This window comes from Acomys minous (genome assembly GCF_964271855.1).
Source record: "Acomys minous genome assembly, chromosome: 10".
In the NCBI taxonomy this organism is placed as follows: domain Eukaryota; kingdom Metazoa; phylum Chordata; class Mammalia; order Rodentia; family Muridae; genus Acomys; species Acomys minous.
Window position 1 is genome coordinate 68,492,332 of NC_140491.1, and position 20,609 is coordinate 68,512,940.

At 54.0% G+C, this 20,609-nt stretch overlaps 1 protein-coding gene across 2 annotated transcripts in view; it reads left to right on the forward strand.

Moving 5' to 3' along the window:
• Positions 1-410: 410 nt before the first annotated feature.
• The window catches only part of PRRX2 (paired related homeobox 2), a 39,540-nt gene continuing 19,341 nt past the window's right edge, over positions 411-20,609 (forward strand). Inside the window, exon 1 of one of the 2 annotated variants that reach the window (XM_084799986.1) lies at positions 411-844. In XM_084799986.1, the coding sequence (XP_084656112.1) occupies positions 601-844 (244 nt within the window). In that variant the 5' untranslated portion in view covers positions 411-600. The remainder of the gene's footprint in view (positions 845-20,609) is intronic. The other variant, XM_084799985.1, reaches the window with a different exon arrangement.

Below are 20,609 nucleotides of genomic sequence, written 5' to 3' on the forward strand. Positions count from 1 at the left end.
CTTGGGAGGAACGCTGGGGACAGGCGCAGAAGTGTCACCCACTGCCAGATGAGAGAAAAGGCTCGGCTTTCATCCCAGAACCTTCCATTCAGCGTGGAGGGAATAGGGTGGTCCTCTTCCATCAGGGTGGGGACAGTGAGGGAGAAGCTGGGAAGCGTTCAAGGCCGTTCTTGGCTACGCAGCAAATTTGAGGCTAACTGGAGAAGTAGATTAGGGAGTGGGGGATCTGTCAACTTACTTGGAGTGCCCCCACACCCCCAATATGTAACACACGGAAGTGGACTCGCCACCAATCACCTCCGGGGATCCTGGTTGGGGATTTAAAATGACATCCCCCACGGGACTTGGCCACCCCTAAACTGCGTCTGGGAGTCAGAGGACCCTGTGCTGGCCCCGCCTCCCGCCGGACCGCGCAGGACGCGGGGAGGGGAGGCCCGGGCGAGGTCCGCCCCGAGAAGGGGCGTGTGGCCGGGGCCCCTGGCTAGCGAGCCGCCCGCCGGTAGGGGAGGGCAGAAAGTTCGCGTCCCCGACGGACGGACTTGAGAGCCGGCGCGGCGAGCAGCGGGAGGCGGCGGCGGCCGGCAAAGGCGCGGCCGGGGCATGGACAGCGCGGCCGCTGCCTTCGCCCTGGACCCGCCAGCGCCTGGCCCGGGGCCCCCGCCGGCACCCGGCGACTGCGCCCAGGCGCGCAAGAACTTCTCGGTGAGCCACCTCCTGGACTTGGAGGAGGTGGCGGCTGCGGGGCGCAGGGCTGCGGGGCCGGGGCCGGGGCCCGAGGCGCGGGAGGGAGCGGCGCGCGAGCCGTCCGGGGGCAGCAGCGGCAGCGAGGCGGCGCCGCAGGACGGTGAGTGACCGGCGTGGGAACCCAGCCCGGGGCGGCGGGACTAAAGGGTTGCGGGATCCCTTCCTTGAGAAACTCGGGCTGTGGGGCTCACTGGCTGCAGGATCCATTGGTACTGGGGCTCTTAGTCTGAGGAATCTTTGTGAGACTGTGGCTGTAGGACCGGCGGATACTGTGTGTCTGACACACACACACACACACACACACACACACACACACACACACACACACACACACACACACACACACACACACACACACACACACACACACACACACACACACACACACACACACACACACACACACACACACACACACACACACACACACACACACACACACACACACACACACACACACACACGAGATCCCCAGCTACAGAGTACAGAGTCCATGGGCTACAGACTCCGTAGGCTGCGGGACGCACAGTTTGCGAGACTGTGGCTGTGGACTCCAGCTACAGGAACTTCTTAGCTGCAGGATCCCAGCTGTGAGCACTAGAGGGCCGGCTACAGTTCACAGTGGGAGCCGCAGTCTCAGAAACCACAGCCCAGCGGTGAGTTGCTGTTGCCCCTACTTCGGAAGAGAAACCTCTTTGAACCAGATCCACTTCAGAGGCTTGAGGATGTGGGAAAACTGGCTTTCCGTACATTCCATGCCCACCGACCCTCAGAAGCTGGTGCCGCTAAGTCAAACTCAGATCGCCCCTTCTAGCTAAGACAGGTCTTGAGAGGGTTTGTGGGCGTGGGGTTAACTGCACAACCACACCCTTCAGTTTGGGGTGGAGGAGGACAGCCAGCTAGGTCTGGTTCCCCCACGCAGGGGTTAAAGGTCATCTGGAAGGGGCTTTAAAAACAAACAAACACACACACACACACACACACACTCCCAAATGCACACAGGATTATAGCTCAGCTTTTCGGTGGGAAACAAGGTGTTAGGGGGAAGGTGAAGGATGAGAATGAATTGAAAGGCCCTGTTTGGAGGCCAGGTGTGGTGGCGCACGCCTTTAGTCCCAGCACTCCACTCGGGAGGCAGAGGCAGGCGGATCGCTGTGAGTTCGAGGCCAGCTTGGTCTGCAAAGTGAGGCTAGAACAGCCAAGGCTATACAGAGAGACTCTGTCTCAAAAAAAAGAAAAGAAAAGAAAAGAAAAAAACAAAAACCAGCACTCAGGAGGCAGAGGCAGGCGGATCGCTGTGAGTTCGAGGCCAGCCTGGTCTACAAAGCAAGTCCAGGACAGCCAAGGCTACACAGAGAGACCCTGTCTCAAAAACAAACAAACAAACAAACAAACAACAACAACAACAACAAAAGAGCAGGGGAAGGGTCTTAGTCACCAAAGATTGCCCAGGTGCTGTAGAAGGGTATCTGAAGCTAGCACTTCGGTCCCCTAGCTCTGGGACTACCCTGTCCTGCTGGTTGTGCTGAGATACCTGACTGTCTAGATCCCCTAACAGTGTGTGGCGAGGTGAACAAACAAGCATTGGTGTCCCACCTCCCCACCCACCCTAAGGACTCCACTTCCTGTACTAAGGCTCAGGGTCAGAGGGGTGCTCAGGCAGGCTGGGAGCCTTTGCTTTCAGACAAGAGGGGGTCCTGGGAAGCCAGAGATGATAACGGTACTGTCTGAAACGCGTGAGCACGTGTGTCCTGGGACATCCACGGAGCACCCTCTGATAATAGCCTCTGAAGTCAGCCAGATTCAGGCAGGCGCTATGGTACTCAGCCCCGGGGAGGCCCCTGCCTCCTTTGCTGGTGACCACGTCCCAGCCTTTGCAGGGGCCTGGCTGTGCTCTTCCCTAGGGTGTTGGGTGATGGATGGTGAGTGAGCTGACAGCCCTGAGAGGCAGCTTTTAGATCCTTGACTGAAAAGGAGAGGAAAGGGGGCCAGTTCCGGCCAGAGGCAGAGAGAGGTGCTACATAGATCTGCGTTCTCTGGTTTCACCTTGATGACTGAGGCTGGGGGCCAGGACAAAGGGGAGAATAAAACTGAGGTGCGGGCGGGGGGGGGGGGGGGGAAGAAAGAGGGGACAGGCAAAGGAAGATGAAGGAGAGAACACTGGAGCGAAGATTAAAGGGCAGAGGTCCTGGCTCTGGTAGGGGACAGACACTGCTAGGTCTGACTTCTTTGTCATGTAGCTGGTCCCCAGATGGAAGTTTTCCCCCTGGGGGATCCCAGACTGCAAGTGTCCGCTAGGGTGTGAGTGCCCAGATGGTGCCGTTGGCAGCCTCTAGGAAGCTGGGTGGGTACTGGGTGTCCCCCCCGGAGCCCCAGGATCTGGCTACAATCCTTGAAAGTCCAGGAGGACTGCCAGGCTTTTTCCTGGGGTGCAGATTCTTTCAAATGGGGTGTTTAAGGAGAGAGGACATGCTGGGTGTGGAGTCAGGTGGGAGACCCAAGGGTGGGCTCAAGAAACCACTCACATACACACACACCCGCAGGTTGCCATGGAAACTACAGCTAGATTTGCCCCTGGGACTGTGTGGTCCAGTGGCACCATGCCAAGCTTCTCTCTGGGTTGGAGTCTACAGACAGAAGGCAGAGGAAGGGGGCTGAGGCAGCTTCCTGTTTGTCCCTTTGGTTAGTTGCTCCTTGCCACTGCCCCGAGGGCTTCAAAGATAGGGGAAGGGGCACCTGTCATTTCCACTTCCTCATGAGTCCAGCCCAAAATGCTGGGAAGAGGGTACCAGCTGGAGGGTGAGCTTGGAGGCTCGGTGTGCACATGGCCCTGATTCTATCCCCGGCGCTGGAAGGAGGAAGGAAGATAGACCTTGAGCGCCAGCATCACTCCCAGGGCAGCACACATGGGCCATAGGCTGTGCTGTTTCTCCAATCCTGAGCCCTCAGCACTCCCCCCCGCCCCCAACAGACACTCTTAAAAGCCAGCCTATGGCTTCTGGGTGAGTTTTCCCCAATATATAGTTTATTCCCCGCCTAACAGAAAAATACTGGTAATTGGGGAACAAATAAATAAGAACTCCATGGGGCTGGAGAGTTGGCTCAGTGGTTAAGAGCACCGTCTGCTCTTCCAAAGGTCCCGGGTTCAATTCCCAGCATCCACATGGCAGCTCACAACTGTCTGTAACTCCACAATCTGACACCCTCACATCAATGCACATAAATTAAAAAATAAATAAATAAAAATATTTTAAAAAATGAATTCCTCTTTTCATCCTGCCAATTAAAAAACAAAAACAAAGCCGGGTATGGTGGCGCACGCCTTTAATCCCAGTACTTGGGAGGCAGAGGCAGGTGGATCGCTGTGAGTTCGAGGCCAGCCTGATCTACAAAGCAAGTCCAGGATAGTCAAAGCTTCACAGAGAAACCCTGTCTCAAAAACCCAAAAAACAAAACAACAACCAAACCAAACCAACCAAATAACAAACTAAAATCCTTTTGTTTTTTTAAAAGCCACCATAGATCCATCCATGTCTGCCAACGACTTTCCAAACCTTTGCTCCTCCCCGCCCCTACCCCCCTACCCCCAAGAACTGGCTTCATAAGCTGCGGCTTCACTAGTGACTCAGAACAAACCAGGGCCTCCAGTTCCTTCAGAATCAAATGCTGAGCTATGCCAAGCACGTTAGGAAAATAAACCCTCGTTCGCTGCCTTTGCAATGGCATACGACAAAAGAAACCACGTTAATAACCTCCAGTTTCTTTAAACCATTCCCTCCTGTGGGCAGGGCGGAAACCAGGCCACGGACACTGCTGAGAAAATAAACATGGCCCGAGGAGCTAGGCAGAGAGACCAGCACAGGCTGAGCCTGGCTCAGAGCTGGTACCTGTTTGGAGAGTGACAGGATGCTGGGTTGCCAGGGGGACTACGTGGATCTCGTGAAGGCGTGCGTGCGTGCGTGCGTGCGTGCGTGCGTGCGTGCGTGCGTGCGTGCGTGCGTGTAGATTTTGGACACCAGGAATCCAAGGTCCTGGGAGAGCTAGGGCCCTTGTGAGCAGAGTGCAGTTGGTAACTGGGGTGAATCTAGGTTAGGTGGGGGACCCTGGTAAGCAGGACCAGAGGGCCAACAGGAAGTACAGAGGAAATTTATCAGGCTTTTCGTTTCATTTGTTGTTTTCTAAGACTGTCTCATGTAGCTCAGGCTGGCCTCAAACTTGCTACGTGGCTGAGACTAGCCTTGAACCCCCAATCCTCCTGCCCAACCCCAGTGCTGGGACTGCAGGCATATCCTCCACCCCACCCCACCCCCTTCAGTTAAACTTTGCTGTGCTAAACCCATGGTTAGCTCAGGGTTTACCACGGGCCATTTGTAAATGCCCAGTCCAGTTCCTGTCCGCCAAGGCCAGTTCCCTGAAGCCCCCATCTTACTCTTGCCCTATGGCTCTGACCACAAGATTCATGGACTTTGCAGTTTGGTCCTTCTGTGCCTGGCTTATTTCCTTGGGAAGCATCTGCGTTCATCCACGTATCATGTCTTCAAACTCCTTTCCTCTTCGAGGCTCAATTACGCTCCACCGTGTGGACGCACCGTGCTTTGCTTGTCATTTCATTCATCGGTGGACATGGCTTAGGTACGGGCAGTGCTGCTGTGAGCGTGGCTACAGATTCAAAGGTGGTATGTTTCTCTACACGGAATTATTAGGTCATGTGGAGTCAGTCAGTTGGGAAACCTTGGAAAACTACATCCAGATCGGCCCCCGGGACAGTGTGGTCCAGTGGTACCATGACTCTGGGGTGGAGTCTACAGACAGAAGGCAAAGGAAGGAGGCGGAGGCAGCTTGCCTGTCTGTTCCTTTGGTCAGCTGCCCCTTGTGGTGGTCTCACAGTCCTGGGGGCTTCTGAGACAGGGGAGAAGGGACTTGTCTTTCCCACATCCTGGCGAGTCCAGCGCAAACCGCCCCTTTAACTGTGGGTTCTAGAGACCAATCTAGTTGTCAGGCTTACAAGCTAGCACTTTTATACACTGGGCCAGTTTGTCAGCTTGTCGCCTGCGGGATGGGAACGAGTTACGTGCCCTGTGGGTATGGGACAAGGCCTGAGCAGCTGGATGACACGTAGTGGGTGCTCAATGCAGACTGTCCAGACAGCTCCTTGAGGTTCTTTTTTTTTTTTAATTTATTTATTTATTATGTATACAGCATTCTGCCTGCAGGCCAGAAGGGATGGTTTGTGTGCCACTATGTGGTTGCTGGGAATTGAACTCATGACCTTCGGAAGAGCAGTCAGTGCTCTTAACCTCTGAGCCATCTCTCCAGCCCATCCTTGAGGTTCTTACAGGCCTTATTTCTTCTCACTGTGTGAAGACCCAGGGAGATGGACCAGCCTACCCCCAGAGCTCGCAGCTGGGGAAGGACGAGGGAGCGCTGGGAGAGGCTAGGAGCAGGAGCTCTGGGGATGCTGGGGAGACTGGCTGTGGGGCTTGGGGGCTAAAGCAGGTGAGAAAGGGGGGGAACCGGACCGGAGGACCAATGAGGACTGGGATTTCCGGTAGAGACCCTGTGTGCACGATGGGATTTCTGAGGGCTTGGGGAGAAAGGATGGATGCCTGGCTGGCTCATCCTGGGGAGGGATGTGGTGTCAGGAAGGACCTGTCCTAAGGAGTGCTAGGGAACCGGAGATGGGACTCAGTGGGTAGAGCGCTTGCTTGAGGTGCCCAAGTCCCAGCGTTAACCGCCCCACCCCCACCCCCAGTACCACATAGTGGAGTAGAGACGGGGCTGAAGGCCGTGGGAGGCATGTAGGGAGAGTGGCTAGGAACCAAAGGCACCTCAGCCAAGTGCGGTGTGTTGGCAGGGGTCCCACCTGCCTTGTCTTCCCTCTAGCCCTGTGACATGGGTTCTTTGATTATCCCCATTTTATAGAGAGGGAAAATTGAGCCTCAGAGAAAACAGGGTCCGTTATACTAGCCCCACGTGGGATTCCAACCTAGGTGTGTCTTGCCCCAAAACCCTCGCTTTGCCCCAAGTCACCAGTGGAGCCTTAGATTTGATGAGGTGGCCCGACCAGGGCTGCCTCACACCCTCTGACAGGTATGGCTGCACTCAGGGGCCACGAAGTAGTCAGGGGAAGGAGCGAGCACAGAACGAATCCAGCTGTGTGACACAGGCATGAGCAGGAGTGGGGCTGCCCAGTTTTGGGGGAAATCCAGGGATGAGAAAGTGGAGGGGCCCCTGTCTCTTCCCTTCGCAACATCCATCCTCTGCCACGGACAGCAGTGTGACAGGAGCCCCTCCCCCAGCTCCCGCCCCCTATCCATCCAGTCCTGTGTGCCCACAGCTCCAGTCCTCCCGTCCTAGCCCCTGCCTATTTGCTCTGCCAAGCCCTTAGAGCTGGCATAGAGCAGATGGAGCGCCCAGTGCTGTTTTAACCACTATCTTTCCATCCCAGAATGAGCCTTTCCCCAGCTAACTGCCTTGCCATTTCTCTCTTGTCTTTGAGGGTGAGAATGTTGTCACCTGCTAGCATTTGGGGACCACATGCTGGGCTGCCTGTCCTGAGCTCACAGTTACCCAGTGACACACAGACCCACACACACACACATGCCCCACCTCCACCTGGTGTGTGCATGGATTCACACCCACTGTGAGGCTCCTGCCACCCCCAAACGGTCCTTAGCAGACGTTTGGGTGAGGCTCCCCGGACAGTTGGCAGAACAGACATACCTGGCTACATGGGCCAAGGGTTAAGTGCTCTTATGAGGTGTTGAGTAGGAGAGAGCCATGGGCCTTCCTGTTCAGAGAGAGCTTGGGGTGGGCGTGTCTCCATATGCTCTTGTGGTGGTCAGGACCACAGACTGGGCGCCATCAGCAAAGGGCAGGGCGTGTCACACTGAGAAGAACTGAGCTACCTGCCATTGAGTAAAGAGGCCGCAGCCTCTACCCACTGCTTACAGGTCTACCAGACGCAGCCGAGGAACCTCTAGGCCACACAAACCGCTTCTCCAGTCACCCAAGAGATCAGAAAACACCAATGTCCTGCTTGCCCCAAGCGTAGGTTCCTTCCACATCTGTTTCCTGACTGACTCGGAGGAAAGGGTGACGATGACAGGACGCCATCCACATGGGGCCCTTTTAGGGTAATGATATTTTTTATTGCACCCTAAAAAAGTGAAGCACGTTCTGGAAGCGATTAGCTTAGGGCCTTAAGATGGATCCTGCTTGCCTGTGTGTGGGATGGGCGGCCAGGATATCCTTAGTCTTTGGTGGTGGGGGGCAATGGAAGGGTCTAGGAAAGGGGGCCCTAAAAAGCCCAGTGGCAGGGGCTGACGTGAGGTCTGGGAGGCAGTTGTCAAAGAAGAGCCTGGGGTAAGATAGCAGAGTGGCATTAGCCTCAGGGACTGGGTGGCCTGGAAGCTTCTGCAGAGGGACACGGCTCCTTCAGCAGCTCCAGATGTGGCAGGTGCGAGCATGCCCTCTCTATAACATGGCGCTCAGAAAATCCAAGTTTCCGCCTGCCCTAACCCAGCCTTCCTTTTGAAACACACTCTGTTCCTGAGCCCAGGCTGTGCACCCTGGGTGTGGAATAAGATGGCTGGGCCATCTGTCTCAGGACAGATCGATGAAATTCCAGGAATCGCCTACAAAGCTGGTAGAACTTGTATCCCTGTGTTCCTGATCCCAGGCCTGGGCACCTGCCTGTAAAAGTCCCTGCTCTACAATCTTTTGTGTTTATTTCCGTTTCCGTTTGATTTCGTTGTTTTTTGTTTTGTTTTGTTTTGTTTTTTTCTCCCTTAGAGCCACTGTCTTGTGTAGCCCAGGCTGGGCTAGACTTCATTATATAATCAGGCATGACTTTGCACTCTCACTCAGCCAAGCGCTGGGATTACAGGCGTGCTGCTGCGGATTGAACTCCCGGCTTTGTGCATGCTAGGCAAAGACTTCACCAACTGAGCTTTACAGCCTCAGCCCCCAGGTGGGTTTTATACCGTGCTAATGATCTTCCAGAGCCAACTGCCTCCTATCACCGCCCCTCCCCCGCTCCCCCTTCTCCTTTTACTGACTGAGAGGCAGCTCTCTCGGTGATGGAGCGCGTGTGTAGGGTCTGGTAGAGTGACTAACTGCACAAGAGAGAGAGTCTGAAGGTCTAGACGGGATCTGCCCACTGTGTGGGGCATTGCTCAATTGCCTGCCCTGTGCCAGCCCAAGGCATCCTGACAGGTTGGGATAAAGCTTGTTATGGGACCAGTGGATCCCCACCTGCCCCGCTCCTACCCACAAGTGTGGCAGCCAGGGCTCAGGGGAGTTGGGGGACTTGGAGTGGGGGAAGGGCTAGTCAGAAGCCTCGTCACTGAGCTGCGTTCTGTATCACTCTGGTTCTTCTCATCCTGAGTCCCACTCTTGTTGCCACCCTCCCTCACCTTTTCCATCACACTCCCTGTGGCTCTTCTCAAGGAGGATGCCCTAGGCCTGAGTGTACACAGTCCTCAGTGGGCTGGCTGTTTCCTTCCAGGTTTTGTTGTCAGTCCCAAGACCCCACCTCTTTGTCTCCTGGTCCTCCCCACCACTGTCCCACCCCCATGGCAGCCTCCCTTTTTGCCTTGGGCAAAGCCGTTCACATGCCAGGGATGGCGTTATTAAAAATGACATTTAACCAGGGCTGGAATTACCACGCGGATGGCTGCAAACCTCGGAATCAAAGCAGAGCCGCGGGGCGCGGGGCGGGCGGGCGCGCCTGGCAGGGGCCTCGCAGCCTCCCCGCCGCCAGCGCTCTGCGAAGGCTTCCCACATAAAACCCCCGCAGACCCTCGAGGTCTTGAAAGCCAGCGCACCTCCTTTCATTAGACTAACAAATAACACGTAACAGAAAACATGTGTTCACAGCGGCCCTAATGCTCTCAAGATGGGCTCCGGGTGGCTGGTCTAGCCAGTGGGCACCCGGCACGAAGGATGCAGGTTACGGTTGCTCCCACCCCAGGCTGGCCCGCGGACCTCATCCCACACCGGTGACACCATGAGCTTGCTCCTTTTCCTTGTGTCTTTCAGGCTTAGCCGTTCACTCTTCTTTCTCACTGATAAGGATTTGTAATCAGAGGGTCTGTAAGCAAGGAGGTGGGGACACTGGATGGCAGGCACCACAACCGGACACTTCGGAGTGATAAAGGTTCAACACCCCAGTTTTGAGTCCTGCCCAGGCCTGGGGCCAGCGCTGTGATATTGCCACATTTCACTAAGGGCTTCTTGCAATCCCCTACACACACGCACACACACACACACACACACACACACACACACACACACACACATAGTGAGTTTAGTCTTCAGAGCTAGAGGGAGAGTGGATCCCTCTCTGTTATAGAAGCCAGGTGCCCTGTTAAAAGCTTCCTCCACCACCAGCCCTGGCCCCCAGAAACCAGAGAGGCCTGTTGCAGCACACATTTATTGAAGGTTGGGGGGGGGGGGCAGGAGAATCATAAGTCTGAGCCCCACAGCTCAAGTGTGGAGAAGGAAGGCCTGTTTCCCTCACCCTGGGGAAGCTCAAAACATCCCACTGATTACATACTTGCTCTTCGCTTTACGTCCCTTCGTAACCAGGCCACACAAAGGATGCTGTGCCATTCCCTGAGAGGCAGCGATGTGAGACCGTATTTTCTTCCTTGCCAACGTGAGCTCTGCACTCTCCTTTAAGAACGCTAGGTGGGGGCTGGAGAGACCGCTCAGAGGTTAAGAGCTGTCTTTTCTTCTTTTCTTTTCTTTCCTTTTTTTCTTTTCTTTTCTTTTGTCTTTTCTTCCAGAGGTCCTGAGTTCAATTCCCAGCAGTCATACGGTTACTGGCAACCATCTGTGATGAGGTCTGGTGCCTTCTACTGGTGTGCAGGTGTACATGCAGGCAGAGCACTGTATATATAAAAATAAAGATGGCTCAGTGGTTAAGAGCACTGTCTTTTCTTCCAGAGGTCATGAGTTCAATTCCCAGCAACCACATGGTGGCTCACAACCATCTGTAATGTGATCTGATGTCCTTCTCTGCCTGCAGAGTGCGCTCTATACATAATAAATAAATAAATAAATATCTTTTTAAAAAAATCTTAAAAGAAAGCCAGGTGGTAGCCGAGCAGTGGTGGCGCACACCTTTAATCCCAGCACTCAGGAGGCAGAGGCAGGCAGATCTCTGAGTTTGAGGCCAGCCTGGTGTACAGCTCCAGGGAAACACAGAGGAACACTGTCTTAAAAAGAAAAGAAAGTAAGCTAGGAGGCACTCTTTTGTTTGGTCATTATTCATCCCTTATGCAGGCATCTTACTGGGATACCCCAGAGACCTGGTCAAACTTTGCCCCAGAGGGTTTGAAGCCCAGCAGGAAAGGATAACCTCCTTGCTGCTCAGCTTCTGCTGAGGCTTCTACAGTCTTCTCACGGCTGGTTTGTCCTGGGAGGCCGTGATGAGGTGGAGCAGTGTCCCCATGTCACAGCTTCTCCTCTTGTGACTTCTCCGCAGTTGCCCAGGGAATGTACTGGGATCGCAGCGACCATGTCACTCTGCGTGGCTGCAAGTGGCCAGGTTGCTGCCAAGTCCTCTTTCTGCTGCCAAGGTTAGGTTTCTTTCTGCCTCCTTCCAACCAAGAGTCTGCTGGGCGTGGCTGGGGCTGGGCTTGTACTGCTCTGGCGGGAAGTGGGTAGTGAGTGTCCTACAGACATCCTGTTTTAATGCAGAGGCCAGCCTCTCCCGCGGATCTGGTTCCCTGGGTACCACAACCCGGTACTGTCACTGTAAGCAGGGAAATTACTGGTGACAAGAAGTAAAAACTGCTACTCTCGTTTCATGGTGGAGGGAAAAGAGAAGGCACAGATCTAATAACATTATTTAAATAAAACTGTCACGGGGGTGGGGGGGGGCGCGCTGCCGGTTTGGATCTTGCAGGGCTAGGGGGGCATCTTGAAGGCTCTAGTTTCTGTGTCAAGGTGTCGGAAATGAAGATGGGGCCCTGTTGCCCCTTTCCTTGTTTGTTTTGTTTTGTTTTTGTTTGTTTGTTAGTTTTTGCCTGTCTGTTGCGTGTCTCAGGGCTGGAGGAGGCAGACTCTCAGAAGGGACCAAAAGCTGGGGTCAGGCAGGCAGGAGAGGGGGCCGGAGGGTGCTGGGTGAGCAGAGAGATACAGAGGTGTCGGATGGGAGAGAAAGCCAGAGAATGAGAGGCAGAAGACGGCCCAAGAGTGTTTTCTTCAAGACTGGCCATTGTTGTCAGCGCACACCTTTAATCCCAGTGCTCGGGAGGCAGAGGCTGGCAGATCTCTGTGAGTTCGAGGCCAGCCTGGTCTACAAAGGGAGTCCAGGAAAGCCAGGGTTACACAGGGGAATGGGGGGAAAAGATTGGCCATTGTTAGAGCCACGCTGGGTGGTGGAAGCTACTCCGTAGGGTGAGGCAGGAAGATTTTGAGGTTAAGATTTGTGTGGGCACCGAGAAGAGACTTGATACCCTATGAGCATATACAGGGGGAGGTAATCCCCCTCAGGAACAGTCATAGGGGAGGGGAATAAGGGGAAAATGGGAGGGAGGGAAGAATGGGAGGATACAAGGGATGGGATAACCATTGAGATGTAACAAGAATAAATTTATAAAAAAATTTTTTAATTAAAAAAAAAAGATCTGTGTGGGCCATTTTAGGAGACCCTCATGTCAAGATTAAAATGTAGGAAAGGCTTTGGGGGGAGGGTGTAGCTCACTGGAGGCCTTTCCTACCGTGGGGGAAACTGAAGCCCTGAGTTCTACCTTTTCCTGCTTCTGACGTTCTGCGCTTTGGGGGTGATCCCTCACATTTGTGGGTGTCTGGAGTGTGGAGACCAACAGCTCCCCACACCTAGAGGGGGAGGGTGGTTCTCACAATTAGTAAAGGTCTCATTTGGAAACAGCTGCTGCGTCTCCCTCACCCTGAGCCTTCCTGGTAACTCAAGTCTCCAGAGCCACGGCTCACCCAGCCATGGCCTCTGCTCTGAGATCTGAGTTCCTCGCCTGCAAAGAGGGCAGCATGGCTGACCGCACATTAGGGACACTCAGAGGAGCTGAGGAGACCTGTCAGGTAAGTGCAGCTGTGGGCATGCCTGGCCCCCGGGAGGGGACACAGAAAGACACCACCTTCCACTTTGATTCCTTCTCTCTGACACTCTTGAGAAGGGGCAGACACAGTGTACTCTGGTGGGGGAGGGGCTAAGCAAGGAGAGGTCCCCGGGCCCACCATCTGCCTGGTGGCTTTGCTGGTACCTAACTTCCCAACCCACAGGACACATTCTTTGGGTCCCTGCCAGGCTTGCCCTGTGGCCTGGGTCCCCTCAGAAGGGACAATACTATTGTACTGCAACTCCTTGCTTGGCTGTGCCTGGCCCTGCTGGTGGCTCCCATGCAGACAGAGGCATGGTGCTTTATTCTCCGTGGCATCCATGTAACCATAGCTAATTTCATGATAAATGCCATCCCTAAAATACAACACAACTATTTTTATAATGTGGTGTTTGAGGTTAAAAATTCAAATTAGAGATTAATTGCTATTTCCAGATCTGTGGATAAGATGGCTTTGGATCGATGTGTGTCCTCGGAGCTGCACGAGGCCTCCTGTCAGGCCTAGAACATGTGTGCACATATGCTCTTGCACAGGCCCCCGCTGGGCCAAGCCTTGAGTGCCAGCACATTTGGGTGGGTGTAGTGTTTGCATTCGTGTCAGTGTCGATGGCCTCTCTCACTTCCTTCTCTGCCCAGGACCCAAAAAGGCTAAGTAGTGACCAGAGCAGGCTCTCCTCTGCAGTGACAGCAGCTCCAGAGTTTGAGCAGATGACAGGGAAAGAAATACATAGAGTCGGGGTACCAAAGAAGGAAGGGTGAGCCTCCTCTGCCCAGGGCTCATGGCTCCTGTCAGCCTTCTTTCCTGCAACCCCAAGATCAGAACATGATGGAAGTCTAAGTCGGGTCCGATGCGGGACAGATGAGTGAGATGGGATCCCCTGCCAGGGAAGGAGGCGTGCCAGGCCAGCCCTGTTCCCAAGAGAGTGGCTATGGGAACGGTCCCCCTTTGGCACATTGGGGGGTCACCTCGGAGTCTCCCCACAAGAGACTCTAGAGAGCTGTCAGGCCTGGTGGCCTCCCTGGAGACCTGAAGTGTCCCATCTCCCACTGCCCAGGTTTCTGAAGAAGGACGTCATGTGGAGTCCTGAGGGCTTGTTGGTACAGAGATCTCTGTATGTGTCTAAGCCCCCAGAAGAGGAGATCCCGGGAGGCAGGGACCCAAGCTGGTGCTGCCTGCTTCCTTGAGCAAGAGGCTTCCCTGTCTGGCCTTAGCGGCTTCACTGGGTAGGCGAGGCAGGGGCAACAGCTATCCCAGAGGTGAGGGTTGTGAGACAGGAAGCTCTTGACCCATAGCCTGCTGCTATATATACCTGCCAGAATTATTAACTACTTTTATTATTAGTTCCATTACTATTGCCGGCAGCCCCTGCATTGGAAAGAGAGGACTGTTTGAGCAAGCAGACATTCCCCTGGCAGCTGCTAGTCCCAAGGGACCCTCATCTTCTCAGAGTAGGGATGGAGGGAGTTTCCCAACCCGAACTAACTCCATATTAAGGCAAAAGCTGTCCCTCCGTCCCCAGCCCACCCGCAGGGCGGGACAGGGAGAGTAGGGCCTGGTTGGTCTTTTGCTGCCTTGGTTGGCATGGAGTCTCAGTTGCGCCCTGCTTTGTGCCCGTAGTTATCAGTCCCTGTCTTAGGAGGGTCCTGCTACCTACTAACACACTGTGCAGGACGCCCCCTCCCTTTTTGGAAGGCGCTCGGCTAGCGCGCACGTATGCGCGCGCACACACCAGCTATGGCACAAGACTGAGGCTAACTGGAGCCCAGGACAGGCTGAGAAGATCCATATCCCCTGGAGGGACCCACCAGCTGTGGCATGTGACAAGGACAGGGCTGGGAGCCCAGGAGAAAGCATTCCCAAAGTGGGTCCATCCAACATGGTTCTCCAGGGGTGGAGACACACTGTCCTCACTCTGCCAGGGTGGGGACAAGGCCCCTGGTGTGACGGAGCTCAGGCAGCGTCAGAGTGTGGTCTACAACTAGTAGAAATCTGTCTTCAGAGCTGAGAGTTCCGACCTGTTGCCTGATGCTTACGGAGTATGCGCAGGCCCTGGGCTCCACCTCAGCACTGGTTCTGTTGATTGATGCTTACAGAGCATGCGCAGACCCTGGGCTCTACCCCAGCACTGCATAAACCTCATGTTATGGCATGCAACTATAAAACCAGCACTCAGGAGATGAAGACAGGAGAGTCAGAAGTTCAAGGTTACACGCGGGTGTGTATGACCCATGTCTGTAGGAAAAGCCAGAGACAGAGACCAAAAGGCCCACGGTAGAAGTGTGGCTTTGCCGAGTGGTGGTGGCGCACGCCTTTAATGCCAGAACTTGGGAGGCAGAGGCAGAGCGGATCACTGTGAGACCAGCAGGCCTGGTCTACAAAGCGAGTCCAGGACAGCCAAGACTACACAGAGAAACCTTGTCTCGAAAAACAAAAAAAAAAAGAGGAGGAGGAGGAGGAGGAGGAGGAGGAGGAGGAGGAGGAGTGCTTTGACACCACCCCACCTGTATCTCCCCGTTATGCGCTCTGCTTTAGCCTAAACTAGTCTGCTCAGGTCCCCTGACTCTCTTTCTCTTTCTGGCTGCAAACTTGCTATACAGCCGAGTTGTGGCTTGCGATTAAGGCATGGAGGACGAAGATGCCCAGCTGCCAATGCTAAGGCTCCTGGCTCACTTTGGGCTGTGCTAGGTCCGCGTTAGGGGGCTGTGGCGGCTGGGCGATCTGGTTTCACTATGCCCGGGCTTGGTGGGCAGAGCTCCCTGCTCGTCCATAGCCTCAGAACCCGAGTGGCATCCAGCAGCCCCTGCTCGACTCGGGAAAGATTCCTACACTGATAAGTGGAGAAAGGAGTCTGGGGTTTCTCGGTTTTTGTTTTGTTTGCTTTGTTTCTTGTTTCTCTGTGACAAGGTTTCTCTGTGTAGCCTCGGCTGTCCTGGACTCGCATTGTAGACCAGGCTGGCCTCGAACTCACAGTGATCTGTCTGCCTCTGCCTCCCGAGTGCTGGGATTAAAGGCGTGAGCCACCATGCCTGGCTAGAGTTTGGAGTTTCTTACAGAAAGGGGGGGCTGGACAAACGCTAATGAAATCAGAGGGCTCAGCTTGAGGGCAAATTATGCAAATAAGATCCATCTGTCATAAGGTTTAGTTGAGGACAGCCACCTGACCCATCCTCATGTCGCCCCACCCCCGCGCCCCTACACACCTCTTCCCCCTCCAGGACTGAGGGCTTGCTGGAAGGGCGCGAGATTTACCAGGGTGGCACATAGTCTAACCTGCACAGCCGACACTTCTAGGTGGGTGAAGGGCATTGGATGGCAGGAATTTGACACCTGGAGGCTTCCGTAGGCCTTGGCTCAAGTTCTCCTTCATGACATCAGTTTGGAATCTGCATTGGTAGGAGGACTGAGGCTCCAGCAATTTAGCAATCCTTGTCACTTAGTGTCCCTGCTTCTGGGGGGCCACGTGAGAGGTTTTGAATTTTGTTATTTTAAAAAGAAAATTTCAGCTAGGTGAGGTGGTGCACGCCTTTGATCCCAGCGCTCTGGAGGCAGAGTTTGAGGCCAGCCTGATCTACAATGTGAGTCCAGGACAACCCAGTCTGTTACACAGAGAAAACCACAAAGAAAAAAGAAAAAGAAATAAAGAAAAAAATTCCAAAGATTTCTTTTATGTATATGAGTGCTCTATCCTCATGTGTGCCTGCATACCAGAAGAGGGCATCAGATCTCACTATAGATGGTTGTGAGCCACCATGTAGTTGCTGGGAAATGAACTCAGGACTTTTGGAAGAGCAGAAAGTGATTTTAACCTCCGAGCCATCTCTCCAGCCCCAAAAGAAAATTCCTTTCCCCCTGCTTTGCTGGGGATGGAAGCTCATAGAGCCTCATGCATGCTGGGTAAGTGCTCTACCACTGGGCTACACTGCCAGGCGGCAGTCCTCTTCCCGCTCTCCCTCTTAGATGGAGTTTCCCCTTTCCCTTTGGAGACAGAGTCGGTCACGTAGCACCTGCTAGGCTTATACACCTGCCCTTCCTGCCTCTACCTCCCAAGCACTGGCATCACTGCCCTGGACCACCAAGTCTACTGTACAGATTTCTTGTCTTTCTAAAGCTGATTTCCCACCCCCCTCTCCTGCCTCCTCTCACAACCCCCACCTGAGGTCAGAGGGCACCCCACCGCCAGGTGTCCACAGTCAGGCAGGTCACCAGTGGTGTGGGGCTTGGGGGGGCTGGACAGATGTGTGACAAACATCTGCCACTCTGATGTCACTGCCCCTAAGACCCTCTGTGCTCAGGCCTCTCCTGCTCCATTCCCTCTCTTTCCTGGGACCCTCTGTCCGGTGCCATACACACAGTTTTATGTTATTTTGGGGGTAAGGTTGAATGGGGCTTTTTCACATCGGCTCCCTTCTCTTCGTAGTGTGCGTTTAAGGTTTGGTGTCATCGCCATTCTCCTCCTCTTCCAAAGATTTATTTTTCTTATGTACGTGTATGTTTGCCTTGCACTTGTGTACAAGAGCTCTTGGAAGCGAGGGCTGTTGGACCCCCCCCCCCAGACAGAAATATAGGCCCTTGTGAGTCACCTGACATGGCTGCTGGGAACTGAGCTCAGAGGGTCCTCTGCAAGAGCAACAAGGGCTCTTAGTGGCTGAGCCATCTTTCCAGCCCCGTGTCGTCTTTTTTTGAGACAGGTCTAGTGCATAACCCTGGCTGACCTCAAACTCAAGGTGATCCCCCTGCCTCCAGCTCCTGCGTGCTATGATTACAAGCATTTACCATGACCGTCTTTGGAATTTTTAAGGTAGTATTATTATTGTGGGTGTGTACCCCACCAAGAGTGTGGAGGTCAGAAGGCAGCTCTGTGGAGTTGCTTGTTGTCTTCTTTCATCTTTATGTGGGCTCTGAGGATCAGATTCAAGTCCTCAGCTGCTAACAAACTGAGCCATCTCACCAGCCCACAGCTAAATGTTTTGTGTTTCTACTTTGAGGTTAGCCTGGAGTGCACTGTTTAGCCCAGGATAACCCTTGGTCTCTCATCACCCTTTAGTCCCATCCCCCGCCCTTAATGCCTGGATCACAGGTGCACTTACAACACCTGGTTTCTCAGACAGGGACAGCAACTCCTTTTCAGTGTCAGTGACAGCCCTGTGTCATGGGTTGTAAAAACCTGTTGGAGGACATCTCAGCAGCTCCAAGCTCATGTCGTTGTGGCTAAGACTGCTGTGGGGGTCCTGGTGCACGTGTCGGTATGCATAGAAGCTTCATCTTGGGGGTACATTGACCAGTACAGACTCCAGAGAGAGACTTGCACACTGGGAGTTCGGCTGCTGCCCCGCTCCCTCTGCACTCCCGTCTGCGTGATAAACTTGTCTTTTGTTGTCTGAAAGAAAAAAAAGGGAGTGGGGAAATAGACGAACGTGGAGGTGCTGGCTGTAATTTCAGTACGTGGAAGTCTGAGGCAGGAGGATTCTTGGGAGTTGGGAGCTAACGAGTCTGCGTAGTGAGTGCTAGGGCTACATAGCAAAGAGTCCTATCTTCCAAAAACAAAAAGAGAGAAGGGGGATAGGGAGGGAAAGAGAGGGGGGAGGGAAGGAGGGGGGAGGGGGGAGGGGGGAGGAGAGGAAGCTTGGGTGTGGCTCAGCTGGTAGACCGCTTTCCTGGCAGGCATGGAGTTCTGCGTTCATCCCCAGCAACCCATGGGCTGCGTGAGGTGGGGCTAGCCTGTAACCTCAGCACTCAAGAGCTAAAGGCAGGAGTACTAACAACACCTACATGGGGGAGTTTGGGGCCAGCCTGGGTTACTTGAGATCCCCTTCTCAAAACAAGGAGTGAGGAAGAGTGGAGGAAGAAGGAAGGAACAAGGAACACAGGGCCAGGCTGGTTTCTAAAGTGGGGTCACTGTTTCATCCCCAGCAGCAGCAGTGGCCGTGGCTCGGCTGCTGTTGCTGCCGTTGCTGCCGTTGCTGCCGTTGCTGCCCTGCTTGTCACGATGATGTCACGTTCTGCCCTTGGCTCACTGTGGCTGGTGTGTCCCGGCCTCGTGGCCCCCAGGGCCTTTCTCTAAGACCCATGATGCCAAGAGTGGTCCCTACTGCCCATTTGCACCTTGCATCTTGTTTCCTGAGGTGTCCGCAGGCCTTTCCTATCCTCTTTGTTCCTCCAATCAAATTGCTTGTCTTAAAAAATTGTTTATGAGCCAGGCATGGTGATGTACACCTGTGATCCCCGCACAGGCGGATCTCTGTGGGTTCGAGGCCAGCCTGGTCTATAAAGCAAGGCCAGGACAGCCAGGGCTACAAGAGAAACCCTGTCTCAAAAAAAAAAAAAATTGCCCTATGACATAATCTCAGCACTGAGGTGGGGGCGGCAGAAGCAGGTGGATCTCTGAGTTTTAGGCCAGTCTGGTGTTTACTATGTATGTGAATGTGGACACAGGCACACCTGGGAGTCTGATCTCTCCTTGCACCTGCCTGAGGAGGGTCTCTCTGCACGGCTGGCCCAGGAGGTTCCAGGTGACTCAGCCTTCCTGTCTCTGCCCTCCATCTGGGTTACAGACAAACACTAGTGTTTGTGTTTTGTTTTGTTTTTTTGAGACAATGTTTCTCTGTGTAGCCCTGGCTGTCCTAGGCTCACTTTGTAGACCAGGCTGGCCTTGAACTCACAGCGATCCGCCTGTCTCTGCCTCCCGAGTGTTGGGATTAAAGGCATGCGCCACCACACCCAGCAGTTTTGTGTGTGTGTGTGTGTGTGTGTGTGTGTGTGTGTGTGTGTGTGTGTGTGTGTATTTTTTAAAATATGGATTGAGCTGAAATAGTCATGCTTGTGCATCGAACAGTCTGACCTGCGGAGCCGTCTCCTCAACCCAGAGTATCATTTAATTAAAAAAAAAATTTTTTTTCTTAGCCAAATGGTGGTGCCACACACTTTTAATCCCAACACTCAGGAGGCAGAGGCAAGTGGATCTCTTGAGTTCAAGGCCAGCCTGGTCCACAGAGTGAGTTCCAGGACAGCCAGGGCTACACAGAGAAGCCCTGTGTCAAAAAACAAACCAAAAACAAAACCAAAAACAAACCAAAAAAGTTTTTTCTTAAATTTCATTTAAAATTTATTTCTATCATTGTGTGTGTATGTGTGCACGCAGGGGGTGGGGCACATCTGAGTTGGTTTTCTGCCCTTCTACTATGATTCTGGGAATTGAATTTAGGGTGTTCCAGCAAAGGCCTTGTGGCTGGGCCAAGGCCTCACCTTGTATGTGTTGGGGTGATGGGGTACACCCAGGCTGTAGCGCAGAGAGGTCTAGGGTAGGGCCATGGCAGCACAGTGAAGCTTCTGGGGTGACCCTGCAGCCCAGGGAGATGCATGCCACTCCACAGGCAGGTGGTGAGGCTCAGCCAGGGCCAGAGCTCAACTCACGGAACACCCAAGCTTGCTCCATAAGCTTACATCTCCAGGGGATGTTTTCAGCCTTTCAGTTCGGAAAGGGTGCAGGCCATCTGTTCCTCTTTGAGAGCTTCCTGTCTGAGAGAGTGTTGTACAGGCATGGTATGGGATTAAAAGGCAAGGTGACAGGGCTCTGCGGCCAGGATCTGCCACAGGCCCTCAACAGTACTCAGAAGGGTGTTTGCCGCACAGGCCTGACCACTTGAGTTTGGTTCCCCTGAAACCACATAAAGTGCTCTTTCTGGAGAACCGGGCAGAAGAGGTGACAGACAACTTGATGAGTGGTCCTGGCTGTCAAGTCCCCTGCTGGGTAGCTGTTT